General features: G+C 39.5%; 1 protein-coding gene across 2 annotated transcripts in view; it reads left to right on the top strand.

The window, feature by feature from the left end:
- The window catches only part of acsf3 (acyl-CoA synthetase family member 3), a 30813-nt gene extending 17029 nt beyond the window's left edge, over positions 1-13784 (top strand). For both annotated transcript variants that reach the window (XM_028957214.1, XM_028957213.1), the window contains 4 exons: positions 186-312; positions 10727-10861; positions 10960-11071; positions 13466-13784. In XM_028957214.1, coding sequence (XP_028813047.1) covers positions 186-312; positions 10727-10861; positions 10960-11071; positions 13466-13589 — 498 coding nt within the window. In that variant the 3' untranslated portion in view covers positions 13590-13784. The remainder of the gene's footprint in view (positions 1-185; positions 313-10726; positions 10862-10959; positions 11072-13465) is intronic.
- The last annotated feature ends 523 nt before the right edge of the window (positions 13785-14307 follow it).

The following is a 14307-nucleotide window of genomic DNA, read 5'->3' as shown; positions in this document are numbered from 1 at the left end:
AAAGCACCACATGATTAAAGTAAGTTGATGGTCACCTATGGATTATGTATTGCCACTTTTGGCAATTTTACATTTTGTAAATGTATTACTCATTACAGTATTGAATGCTGAATGTGAAGTCAACTGCTCTTGTAATGCTGTTGAAAAACACACATTCTCTTTATTTTCTACATGTGCTTGCGTAGGTGCGTGCAGGTCTGGAAGGTAAAGAGGGTGAGCTGATGGTGCGTGGTCCTTCTGTCTTCAAAGAGTACTGGAACAGACCTGAGGAGACCAGGGGCTCTTTCACTGAAGACGGCTGGTTTAAGACTGGTAAGACACTGCTCCCCACTGCCCCATCCGTGCTCCTCATTCTACACAGTGTGTTCATTTTATTATCATATGAAAGATGACTGAAAAAGTTCATTTGACACATTAAGAAGAAAATATATTTATGATTGTCAGTGAAGATTTGGTCGCTATTTGTTTTCAATTCAAAGCAAGGAATCATTAGGTATCCATTTTCATACCTTACCCGAGACCTCTGTCCCTGGAATAAGAGACTTAAAATGAACATCTTTCTGGTACATCTGATCTCTTTCCCTTGACGAGGTATGATTAAATTGATTGCTGAGAATTTTATTTTCGACCAGGCCTCAAAACTGACAAATCTGGGAGATTTTAAAGGTCCCCTTTTACATGATAACAATTTTTGTTTTAATTCAAGAGAGATTTATTGTCAGTACAACAGTATACACAGTATTCAGCCTTGGTGCAGAATTACAGCCACTTTAAGCCAGAACCACAATGAGATTTCCCCAGGACGTGTCATTTTGTTGTGTGTAGCTTTAAACGCTAATGTGGATAAGAGAGGCGGAGCGGCCTAAAGAAGTTGAAGGGACATTCACGGAAATTATGTTATCAACATCATGACCATACCATTCATCATAAACATAATCATCAACAACACAAAGCACAAATGTTTGGCACAGACTGGAAGTCATGTCAGCGCTTTTCCAGAAAAAGATAAAACGAACCCAGTGAGTCTCAGAGTCTCACATGACTGAACAAAAATAAATAAATAAATTGTGCTCATTTTTACATCCAATCACCGATCAACTGCAATACTTTCGCGTTTGGAAGCCATGATGGTTGGTGGAGATAATGTTTTAGGGGAGGGGTGGGAAATTATCTGGACGGACAAAGCGTGAGATACAGGGGGTAACCTTTCCGCTTATGACTACATAATGAGACAATTTCTAGATCCGACCATCTGAACAACCACCCTCTGAACGGCAAAACAGAATGAAAAAGCACTCTTTACAAGGTGAATTTTTCATGATGAGGCACCTTTAAACTAGAAACATATGGCTTTATCAAGTAATGGCACTTTACAGCAATGCCTTTTTTAGGTTTTAGTTAGGTTTCTCTCTTGGTCTTGGCTTCACCATGGTATGTCTTAGTCTCTGTTTTTATCTTGTTCTTGGTCTTAGTAACAACAACATTTATTTCTTATATAGCCAAAAAAATCACATACAGTATGTCTCAATGGGCTTTGACAGGCCCTTCAGTTGACACCCCCACACTTGACTCTTCTGCACACAAGGAAAAATTCCACACACACAAAAAAAAGAAAGGAAACATTGGGAAGGAGTGATACAGAGAGCTTCAGGGATTTTCAAATGGACCAGTAGCATAAAACCATGTACACCATGGTAGACCATAAAAAACCCCAGACCATGATTTTTCCGCCACCAAACTTCACTGTTTTCTGTGTGAATCTCGGATCCATGCAGGCTCCAGTAGGTCTCCTGCAATATTTGTGGTGACTGTGGTGTAATTCAACAGAAGATTCATCTGAAAAATCCACCTTCTGCCACTTTTCCAGCGTCCATCCTTTTAGCAGACTCTAGGCCTTGGCAAATGCCACACCTCTTTTGTTTAGTGCTGGCTTCTAGGCATTGATTTGAACATGGAGGCCATTTCGAGACAGAATCCGACAAACTGTTATGGTTGACACAGGAACTTCAGGTGACCAGGTCTCATGGAGCTTTGCTTACATGGAAATTGGGCTGGCCTTGGATTTTCGAGCAATCTCAATCTTACTGAAAAAAGAGCATGTTTATTCACGTGAAAATATATATATTTTTTTGTGGAAGTAGTCCTCCACACTAATCTTCTTGTCCGTGAAAAACATAAATACAAACAGTACACAGAGTACACAAAACTCATTTCTTGCACCTGGACTCACTTACTACTGTTACTACTGCTGACCGACGGCACCCTTTTTGTTTTCTTTCTGACACAGAAGTTTGCTTATTTTGCGTCTACATATGTTTTGCGTCAATGCAATCGATGTAGGGCTGAAACTAATGATTATTTTTTACGCTCGATTAATCTGTCGATTATTTTTTTTTATTAATCGTAGAATTGGATAAAAAAAAAAAACAAGAAAAGCATTCATTTCCAACCCTTTATACAAAAACAGAACCAAAATCTTTAGAAAGTGCACAAACATGTTGCTCCTTGAGCTGTTATAATAATAATAATAAAATAAATGCTTTACATCTGCCAAATATAGACTTTTTTTTTTTAAATAAAGTGCCACCTGAGCTGCCAGAAAGATAAATAATTTATAAAAAATTAAAGAACAATACAAATCAGAAAATTTAACAGGATTTGTTTGAATGTCAGAGCTTGTTCTCTACACTACACTGCAGATGCACACACTCGCAGACGCTTACTCACAAACTCTCACACTGACACACACACACTGCAAAAAACTACTAACTTAGTAGTTTTGTCCTGATTTCAGTCCAAATCTCTAAAAAATCTTAAATCAAGATACATTTACTAGACACATGAAATAGCATAAGAAATGATGTCTCGTTTTCTGATAAAACATCTCAAAATTAAGTGATTGTTTAAAACAAGCAAAATTATCTGCCAATGGGGTAAGAAAACTAATCTTAATGAGATATAATCTCAAACAGAAGTTTTAAGCATCACTTAATTTTCTCATGCCATTTTTCTTGTCTAGTAATCTTGATCTAAGATTTTTTAGATATTTGGACTGGAAACGAGACAAAATTACTAGGTAAGAAAAGCTTTTTTTGCAGTGTAGCTATACATGACAACAGATTGAAAAATGAATGGTCCAAAAAAGGCTAGTGAATAAAAACATGTCTTTAGTCTTTTAATGCAAAGTAACTATAGCACCCCTGCTTTACTACTGTTATTAACGAGCTAACGCTAACTTGTCATGCCTGTCAAGCTGGGTAAACGTTTACATTTACAGCATTTATCAGATGCCCTTATCCAGAGCGACTTACAATCAGTAGTTACAGGGACAGTCCCCCTGGAGCAATTTAGGGTTAAGTGTCTTGCTCAGGGACACAATAGGCGAGTCATCCACGCGGAGACGCAGAGAACAGTCCGAACGCTGTTTCATCCCCCCTCCACACATGTAGGTGGCGCTGTAAGTCCCCGTCTAGTTCTCCTCCACGGCGAGTTAAACACCAGCACCAGGGACATTACGTTCCTCACTTCAAAACAGAACAAAAGTAGGATTCTGTAGCGACTTACCCTGCTGCTGAACTCCCTTCTTCCTCCTCAAACACTCCAACATGTTTGCGTTTCAGGTGCAGGATCATTGCCGTGGTGCTCCCGTGCCGTGCCATGTCGCTTTTGCATATTTTCGCGCAGATTTCTCTGCCTCCGCCAAGTATCTTTCCTCTACCTCTGCTGGTTTTTATTATTTTTGCTCCGCGCTGTCTATGAGGCGCCAAACTCTGCTAGTATCTGTGCGCGAGAGAGACCGAGTGTGTTCACTCCGCTCCACGCTCAAATAAAGTTTTTTTTTAATAATCAAACGTCTCCGCATCGCGCGACATAACGAATCGATTAGGAAATTCGTTGCCAACTCTTTTAGTAATTGATTTTTATCGATTCAATCGATTCGTTGTTGCAGCCCTAAATCGATGACGTCACCCCAGCCCTAGTGCAAACATTGTTACTATCACCAGGTATGTTTCCCGTGTCCTGCTATGCATCCTGTCATCCTTTTACAATCCAGAAGAGAATGTTGGGGGGAAAAGGGGAAAAATTTCATCTGACCCCAACTTGCCCCTTTTAGCCATTATTAGCCAGCAGGTATTATTGCATGCTGATTCACAACTAACAAACGGTAAAAAAATTAATTATGCACTGACTAAATAAGTTTCCCTCCCGCAAACCATTTTACAGTAATACATGAGCATCATGTGGACACCCCACAGTTCACTATATCACTGCAACAATCCCAGCCTCCAAATGCACACACCATTTTTTCCTTTTAATCATTTTTTAACAAACAGCAATTTATCACTTTCATGCTTCCATAGATTTCAAAGTCTAAATAGCATAAACCCTAGGACATTTTCTTAAGGACAAAAGAAAACCACATCTACATCTTCCCAGTTATGGGAAGGGGAGTGCTTTAATAGGTTGTCAGAGCGCCATACAGTGCTTCAGTGTTGCAGTGAATGCATGCTGCTGTCACACTACATTACCCAGCCTGGCCTCGTAATGAGAGCTCTGCAATCAGCTCCCTACAGACTGTGCCTCCAGCCACCACAGACACCAGCGTGTGTGTCTGTGTGTGCATAGCATGACACTTACCCCATCGTTTGAATTCGTCTGAATAACAACATGCCCACATTTTTCGGTAGAGCTCTGTGTGGACCTGAAAAGTAAGTGTTTTTTCTACCAGCATAAACTGTATCAGCTGACTGAAATGGAACTGTGTACTTAACGCCTCTTGAATCAACATTATTAATGGCCCCTTTTTTCTTTTTCAGTGTAGTTACTACACTTTAATTTAAGTGTAGTAACTCCTGGAGAATGCAGGGATTTAATATGATACTATCAATATGTTGTCCAACATCAGACAACTGTTTCGGGATTTACAATATGTATATAACTGAGAGCGAAATCTAAACATACTAACAAAGGCATCAGAATATATTACTAATCTTTATAAATGACAATGATATGCCTATATCATATTTTAAAAAAGAAAAATTCCCTTTTCTTCTGTGCCCACCTTTAGATTTTTGACTTTGATTTTGCTTTTCTTTCATCTGTCACCTTACTGGTTGTGAGCATCTCACATTAGAAAGACAATCGATGTGGTGTCTCTCTGTAATGCAGTGGCCTTCTCTGACTGGCACCTCTATAGATGATCTGTCAACCCTCTGTTGACTGCTCACTTTCACCACACTTGTTTGTTACCATTGATTTTTTTTCCCCCCCTCTTCTTCCTTTGGTAGTACTCTGTCCATCCATATTTTTTTTTCTTTCCGTACTGTCTCCTCATTCTCGTTATGGGCTGTTGGGTTGAGACAGGCACGGTCTGCTGTCCAGTAACACCCAATTGTACCAAAAGCAAATCAGCACAGTGAACCTTTAACGCATCCAGTTTAAAAACAAATTATTGAAGCAGTTACTATGGGCACTGGCCATCTTTTTAAATAAAGTTTCTAAAGTTAGATTTTTCTTTCTTCTCATTTTTAGAGGGTAAAAGTGGAGAGCACTGTAAATTGGCCTTTCTTTCTTTTGTTTGTTCATTCTTTCTCTCTTTCGTTCTTTCTTTTCAAGGAACAGCCCATTGATCATTTCAAAGGTGTATTATAAGTTTGGTATGAACAGCTTCTTTCAGCATCCTCCAATTTGTGAGATTAGAGATCTAGTATAATGGTAATTGAAAGTCATTGTGCAGAATCTGGAAGTAGATCAATGTCTCATTTTTACTATATTTATTTAGTCATATTATTAAGCGAACAAGTATTTTTTCAGATTTTAAATGACTGAAATAAGAAACACACACACTCACACACAAATGTGTGCCTGCAGTGTTTGTCTTTCAGTGCAGATGCATCTTGACATGCTGGCCTTTCCTTAGCTGTCAATTTGCTTTGAGGCCTGCCACCAAACACTAACTAAACCACCTAACAAAATAATGTCTGCATTATTCATTTATTACTTTCTATGATAGAACACAGTATTATTGAAAGTACTGATAGTTCTTTTGAGTTATTTGTGATTTTGTTAATGAATAATCCAACTCAATAATTCCCATAATGAATGAAAATACATTAGTATACACTAAAATGTATTCTTTTAACATGTTGTTTAAGCTGTTTTAAAGAAAAAAAAAGAGAATCTGTCATGAATGAAAATTTCAAATCAAATGTCGCAAACATTAAAAAATTTTTTAGATGTTGCCTGTAAAATGTAAACAGAAATCGATATCTTTATTTAAAGATTTTTACATGAGATTAATTCTCCTTTGGGATTGTCTTACTGTAATACATGTGGATAAACTACATTTGTTATAGTGCAATGTATGTGCAGAAATTCCCTTTTTTTACATTGTGTCTTCTAAAGCAACACTCACCCTCTGCACAAAACCACCCATTCCTCTAAAGCATCATTTGACAATGACAAAAAAGAAAAGCTATTGCTGTGCAATTAGGCTCCTTATCATTTTAATTACAGAGGTCAGTGATCCATTTCGTCCTCTTGTCAACAATAGTGAGAAAATTTGTGTGTCCTTGCAATTCATTTTTTTTCTCCATCCGCCCTCTGTTCCACTTTAATCAGTTTTATTTTGATCACTCCTACCCACACTACAAATACATATATGCACACATGCAATCTATTATTAAAATCACTTATTAATAATTAGTTAATAGCTGTTATCAACTCTGGTGTAAATTTGATGTAGGTATAAGTATGTAGCTGACTGGTGTTTTTGGGCACCCTGTGGTGGACTGGTGCCTAATGAGAATATTTGAATTTAGAAATTGGTCCTGTAAGTGTTGTGGTCATTAGCATTCCCAGAAGCTGCCCAGCAGTGTTCATGTACTGTATCTTTAAAGCTATAAAATCAACAGAGAATAATAGACATCTAGAGGGATGTACATGTATTAAAAAGATACTGGTCTAACTGATTTATGTCTCACACATACACACACAGTCTCTCTCTTCTTCTGCCTCTCTTCTCTGCCCTCAAGCCTCCTGTGCCTGGGCCCAGTCCTATCAGCACAAGGCAGTGGTCTATGAAGAAATTCCCCAATATCTAAATTTACACACTGTATCAATCTTGTTTAATAGACTGGAAAGCTTATGGTGCAGCATGCAGACTGGCAGAGGGCGGTGCCGTGATGAATTGCTGCATCCATGCGACAGCCACGCCATGATGTATAATGAAATATTTATGATTTATCCCAGCTAATAAACTGAAATGAAGTGTGTGCTGTATGGGAACAGATGGGCCTCCTCTACTGACACTGGGAGAGGAGAGGAAAACAGAGAAGAGAAGTAAGTGAGGGTGAAAGAGGTGAAGAACAGGTTGTACATGGGAAGAGAATTAGAAGACTGAGATTTTTCTGAAGATTTCTGTTTTAATGTTTCTCTGCATTGTTGATGAGACAAGATGCATGAGACGTTTAGTCTAGATTGATGCAATCTTTGTGTGTGTTCACAATGTGAAGTGTTTTAATTAGGTGGAGGTTTGTATAGTGGGTTTTGTAGGTTGATAGTTGGAGTCTTATTAGAGGAGCGTGGGAAGAATGCATTGATTCAGAGGTAAGGGTGAATGTGCTCAAGCTTGTTAGCCCCCACCAACTCTACAAACTCTTGATGGTCATTGACTTGCTGACTGAGCCCTCACTTTCCTACCTGCACTGGGAAGTGTACACTGAGTCATTTAATGAATTTTTAGTGCTCCCATCTGTACAAAGGTTTTGTGTGTGTGGATTTGTGTTTTGTTTATTCATATCAAACCATCACAGTATGGGCATGAAGTTTGGTTATATAGCAGTGAACATTGCATCTGCATTTGGTGAAGCAGTTTCTGCAGCCTTCAGAAATGTAACCTCAGTTTGCTTCTCAACAAAGGTTTTAAATGCTGCACCATGATGCCAGCCAGGGCTATAGAATGACCCGGAATATCCTAAATGCTGTACAGCAATTCACAGTTCTGCTTGGGAATGGGGGCAGCAATAATTCCTTGGAAATCCACTGTTTGCCACAGGAATGCTAACAAAATTAAGATAATAAAAAAAAAGTGACACTGAAAAACAGGACTTCACAGGCTTCTCCCATCACTCAGAGTGTGGCTGTTATATGATTCCCGATGTGGCCCAGGGAGCCTGAGAGTCTGATGAAGAGGCACCTAGAGAAATATTGCTGAGAATAGCACTGCGTGGTGCAGCCCATAGGAATTAACACCCTGAGGACCTGGCTCTGCTGACTGTGTTTAAAGATGCTGTGTATAAAATTGGCTGGCTGTTGAATCCACTAGAGGGAGGAATACAAAGTTTTCAGATATGCTCCTGAATCAACAAATATGGTGACTCAAGAGACAGTTGCAATAATGTTCCTGTTAAGAAAGAAAAAGAAATCAGACATTTCTTTTGTTTTTTTACTACTTCAGTTTTCACACCACCTAAATTTCTGCTCTTTCAGTGTCCAATAAGAGAATTTGAAATTTGAAGGTTGTGCAAATGTTTGTGATGGCAAATGAGAAATAACTGCTTATTTACAGTGCTCACAAAAATAAAATACATCACCTCTTTTTTTTTTTTGTGAGCAACAAAATAATACCAAATTATTGACTCATGCTCATCATCATTACTGGTCACTGTGTCTTGCTGTAGCTGTACAACATGAATAACCTCAACATGTAGCTGCTTTCTAACTGTAGTGAAAGAAATAACCATCAGACTTATTGACAGAACACCGAATTGTTGACATTTTTGCAGATTTATTAACAAAGAAAAACTGAAACATCACCTAAGCATTAAGACCTGTTTAACTCTGGTGCTGGCCATTTCTTCTGATCTGCCTTGAGATGGTTGTAGTGGTGGAGTATGGTATTGCAATTTGTAGATGCTATTGAGTATGCCTGGTTTATGTGGAGAAGATGGAAAAAAAAAAAAAGGGAGATCCATCCTTACGATGGATGAAAGGGCAGCATTATAGGTTGAATATAAGTTGTGTCTGAGGCCTCCACCTCTTTTGAGTGAGGGTTTGTTGATTTGCACATGCAAAGCTTCCCTCACTCCTCTCTCAAACCACCTATCTTCTCTGTCCAATATTTGAACATTTTAGTCAAAAAAGGAGTGTCCTGCATTAATGGGTATGCTGGTAAAGAGTGATGTGACATCAAAGGATACCATGGTTTCATCTGTATCCAGTTTCAGCTCCCTGACGTTGGAGCCAAGCTCTTCTTAACTGTGGATGTGATGGTCTGTGTGTCCAACCAAAAGTGCCAGAATTGTGCCCAGGTGTCTTGCCATGTTATACGTAACTGAGTTAATGCTGCTGACGATGGGTCTGAGTGGGGCTCCTTCCTTGTGTATCTTGGGAAGTCCATAAAAGCATGGGGGGGTCTCCCCAGGATAAGGATGGTATTCTATTGCAATTAGTTAACAGGTTAAAATTATGATTGTCATCTTTGGGCATATTTACTCAATTACATGTGGCGGAGTCTACCTTGTCCTGCACCACCTCCATATTGGAGATACTTTGGAGTAATCCTCAAAGCGGATTAAAGTTAACCTCCAATGTACAACGCACAGTTGTTATGGTTTGGTTTGGTTATGGTCACATTTGTGCTGAATATTGAGACATGTTTTAGATTTCACTGTCTCAGTGCTGTGAATAATTGCATGTTTGGTGTTACATATTTCATATTATTGTGTTTATATGTTAATAAAATGTTGAGTCCATCTCTAGTATTTATAGGTTTCAGTCCTGATGATCTCAAATTGGCAGTATATATTGATAATGTTAAAAATGGGAAAATATATCGTAAATTTATTGCCCACATCACTCACCCCTTGATACATTTAATTAGCAGGTTTCCTGCTAGTCTTTAACAAATGTTGCATATGTTAGGGACCAAACAGGTAAGGGACGAGGATGCAGATATAAAGTAGGATGGGGATTTTATTTCCCAAATTTAAATTTACAGCAAAGTTCCACTGCAAAATGAATTAAAAGAAAAATCAATAAATTATAACATTATATAACACCGGAAATAACATACTGCCAAAATCCTCTCTCTTCTCTCCCCCAAACACCCACCCACATGTAACAACCCACTTTCCTGGCCAGAACAACCACCAACTCCTCCAATTTCCCCTTGGTTTCCACCACTCACCCTCATCAGCTATATGCCTCTCCTCTGGACAGGAGGACGTCACCCTTGTTAGGCCACCAGGCAACTCAAAAACCAAACTCAATAACTCTGCAGAGCTCTGATGGAGGGGCCATACCCCACGCCCAGCCAGTGCGACTACCAGCACCCAGATACAAACCGATAAATCAATAAACAAATAATCACAAAAACATTACCTGTGGACACTGCTTAGTTGCCCCTATATTATGGAATGCCTTGCCCATCCATGATGATTTTCGGACTCTATTGAAAGGCAAATGTCAGTTCAGAAAACAAAAAGTAGACTTTTGTGTCTTGGGTACTTCTGAAAATACTTAATAAATTGAATGAGGAATTGGCTCTAATTTCAGGGACGAACATACATGAACTAGTGCTGCTACCTCTACATTTATTATACTGAAACTCCTTGCTTTATTTCCAACAGAAAACCTTAAAGATTCTCAGGTTTATTGCTTATGCTCTTTTACCCTTTGTGATCTTTTATTTGGAGTATGTGTGTTTCTTACATGATTCTTGTAGGGGACACGGCAGTGTACAGAGACGGGGTTTACTGGATCATGGGTCGCACTTCTGTGGACATTATTAAGAGCGGCGGTTATAAAATCAGCGCCCTCGATGTGGAGAGACACTTGCTGGCCCATCCAGACATTATAGGTGGGAAACAGCGCTTTTCTTCAAATCAGTTCTGCTCCACCATCTTCTCCTCGGAGCAGAGCTGACACTCAATTTCTCTTTCTTTCCCTGATTTTCAGATGTAGCAGTGATTGGAGTAAAAGACCCCACGTGGGGACAGAAGGTGGTGGCAGTGGTGCAGCTCCAGAAAGGGGTGGAACTCAGCCTTGCAGAGCTAAAGGCTTGGGCACGGTGAGGAAGTAGTGTATGTAGCAGTCAGGCTCTTCAGTGTGAAGGGTTTGTGAAAGATTTGTTATCCTGTCAGTGCGTCTTACCTCCACAAGCAGATAAGAAAACTGCAGGATGTTTCATTTCTGTGAGAAGTACATCCAGACAAAAACTTGCTTGTCTACTGTGCAGTAAAAACTGTAATCAATTACACTGATTATTTAAATTGGTTGTTAAGCCTAAGGTTGAGTAACTAGGATATTATTATTTACCAATGATATCAACAAATAAATTAATTTATACATTTAAACCCAGTAGTGGGCCAGTGGTGGCCTAGCGGTTAAGGAAGCGGCGGCGTAATCAGAAGGTTGCCGGTTCGAATCCCGGTCCGCCAAGGTGCCACTGAGCAAAGCACCATCCCACACACTGCTCCCCGGGTGCCTGTCATGGCTCACCAAGGGTGATGGGTTAAATGCAGAGGACAAATTTCACTGTGTGAGCCTCAAAGCCTCAGTTGGCTTTGACAGACCCTTACAGATGACACCCCTCAAACGTAAAATCTGCTAGAGAAAAAAATGGAAGAAACTTTATAGGAAGGTGTGAATAAGAGAGGGACTCTTTCCAGGACAGTGTGGGAGTGCATTAGAATACCTGGATATGTCAAGTTCAACTGTGTGGACCCGGTGGTCTATCTAGGACAGCCGAGCTGAAATACGTTTTATTTAACTGAGATAGAATGCTTTTGTAAATGAACCTTTAATCTGTACTTAAATGTTATCTGATTACCAAACATTATCATAAGTAGTGATAAGTACTTATTAATTCTCAATAACAGTAAAACTTTCTCATATTTGACATTAATCTGATAGCAAGTCATACAAGTATTCAGGGGCTTTGTATGTAAATTACACATTTTTGTGGAACTTGAACTGCCCTGTAACTAAATACACAAGTCATCTATTCACACTGTTTATTTCTATTCATACTCACATTAGAATTCAGTGGCAGCAGGGTATTCCATGTGTGATGTGGTAAAAGACTATATTGTGACCATCGAGTATAAATCCTAATGGATTTCGAGGTTTGCTTCTTTGTCCCGTCAAGGGACTCTTGGACTGATTATTTATCTTGGACTGGTGTATTTAGGGCTCCTCGTTATTAACAGCTCCATGGATCAATAAACCCCCACACTCACTTTCATCCAGAGACACTAAGAGGATGGAGGGAATTGAGATTATCATGAACAACAATCACCAGTCTCTTGCTCGCTTTCTTTATATTTTTCCTTTTAAAATGTCGCTCAGGTTTCTTGTGCCTGCGGTGTGAGAGCTGTCAGGAGACACATGTCCCCTCTCAGAGCTCTGCACTCCAGGCAGTGATCTCTCTCTGTCCCTCCCCAACCTCCCTCCACACCACTATCTCTCTATCCTGTCTGTTGGTGTGCTTATGTCTGTATTATGTGTTTCCATATTAGCATTATGATAGCTTCTCAAAAAAAATCGTTTGATTTGTGTTGGGTTAAGGGGGGTTTATGGATCCTGTGGTGGGTGACTGAAATTGTGTTAAATGTCACAAAATGAGCCAAAGTCATGAAATTTCAGGTTGAAATTATAATCATTTGCATAATATTTTAATTGGGTCCTACAGAACAAAACAGCAGAGAATTAAAAGATTCTTGATTTGCGGTACTGTATACTATGCTTTGTTGCATATTTATCATCACTGGGTGTAGACCTATACCATATTTGTTTTTATTTATGGACAAGGAGCCCTTTGTGCCCATGGTCACTAACCTGTTTCACATACACACACACACACACACACACACACACACACACACACAAGGGCATTCATGCGAAGGACAAATTCAAGTGTGGTGAAAGAAGAAAAAACTGACGTTCAGTCCTCAGGACCCTACAGCACTGGACTGCAGCTGTCATTGCCAATCTGTCATTCCTTGTGTTCGCATTAGGGTAAAGGCACACAGTCTAACACAGATCTGTATAGCATATGTACTAGATGTACACATGTACTGGGTACATGGTAGATATGAAGAAGGTGGTGTGATTTTCTGATTTGGCACACAGAACACAAACATGTGATGTTTAATATTGTGTTTACCTGATGCGTGTGATGCTCTATGATGGGTGTGTTCTAGACTTACGACCTTGTGTACTTGCTGGCTAAGTGCAGTTTTTATGAGTGTGTTCCATTTCTGCCAAACTGCGATGAGCACTTTGGCTGCCACAACTTGCGGGTGTTTGTCACTGTGATAAAGAAATCACACAGGGACACCTTCTCCAAAACTTATTGACTCTGATATACAGTTTGGTCTTCTCCAAAACATATTGACTCTGACTGTATTGGTCTTAAAGAAAATGAAACATTAGCACTTTGTGTGTGTGTCTGTCTGTTCAGGGACCACATGGCATCATACACCATCCCCACCGGTCTGCTGCTGGTGAAGGAGATGCCTCGCAACCAGATGGGGAAGGTCAATAAGAAAGATCTGATGAAGCAGTTCTACCCCAGCCAGCCTTGATGCTTCCAGCTACATGTCACTTCCTGTTTACCAACCATAGCCTGGAAGGGGAATTCAAAGACATTGACGGCCTTCAATGTGAAAGCCCAGAGCACTTCAGTCCATTCAAAAAAATTTGAAATTACGTTTTGAAAATGAAATGTTGCACTCTATGACAATGTAAATGAATAAATGGCAATCATTTTAAAATCTGTACATATGTGGATGTGTGTTGTGTTATATATGGCACAGTCTGCTTCTAGCAACCCACTTTCTCTTTCTCTCAGCAATCAGGAAAGTGTAACATGTTGAAACCACACACATTAGAACCGATACAATTTCTTTGAAACACACTTTTAGGTCTGACATACACTACAGGCCAAAAGTTTGGACACACCTTCACATGTGTTTTCTTTGTTTTCATGACTATTTACATGGTTCTCACTGAAGGCATCAAAACTATGAATGAACACGTGGAGTGTTCAAAAAAAGCTGAAATAACTGAAAACATGTTTTATATTCTAGTTTCTTCAAAATAGCCACCCTTTGCTCTGATTACTGCTTTGCACACTCTTGGAATTCTCTCAATGAGCTTCAAGAGGTAGTCACCTGAAATGCTTTTTCATCAGTCTTGAAGGAGTTCCCAGAGGTGTTTAGCACTTGTTGGCCCCTTTGCCTTCACTCTGCCCGTTATAGATATGCATATGGTTGTGATTGAGGAGCTATGGGTGGAGGCTAA

This window comes from Denticeps clupeoides, chromosome 16 (assembly GCF_900700375.1).
Source record: "Denticeps clupeoides chromosome 16, fDenClu1.1, whole genome shotgun sequence".
Classification (NCBI taxonomy): domain Eukaryota; kingdom Metazoa; phylum Chordata; class Actinopteri; order Clupeiformes; family Denticipitidae; genus Denticeps; species Denticeps clupeoides.
Note: the sequence above shows the minus strand (reverse complement) of the source record. Positions and strands in the feature narration are given on the sequence as shown.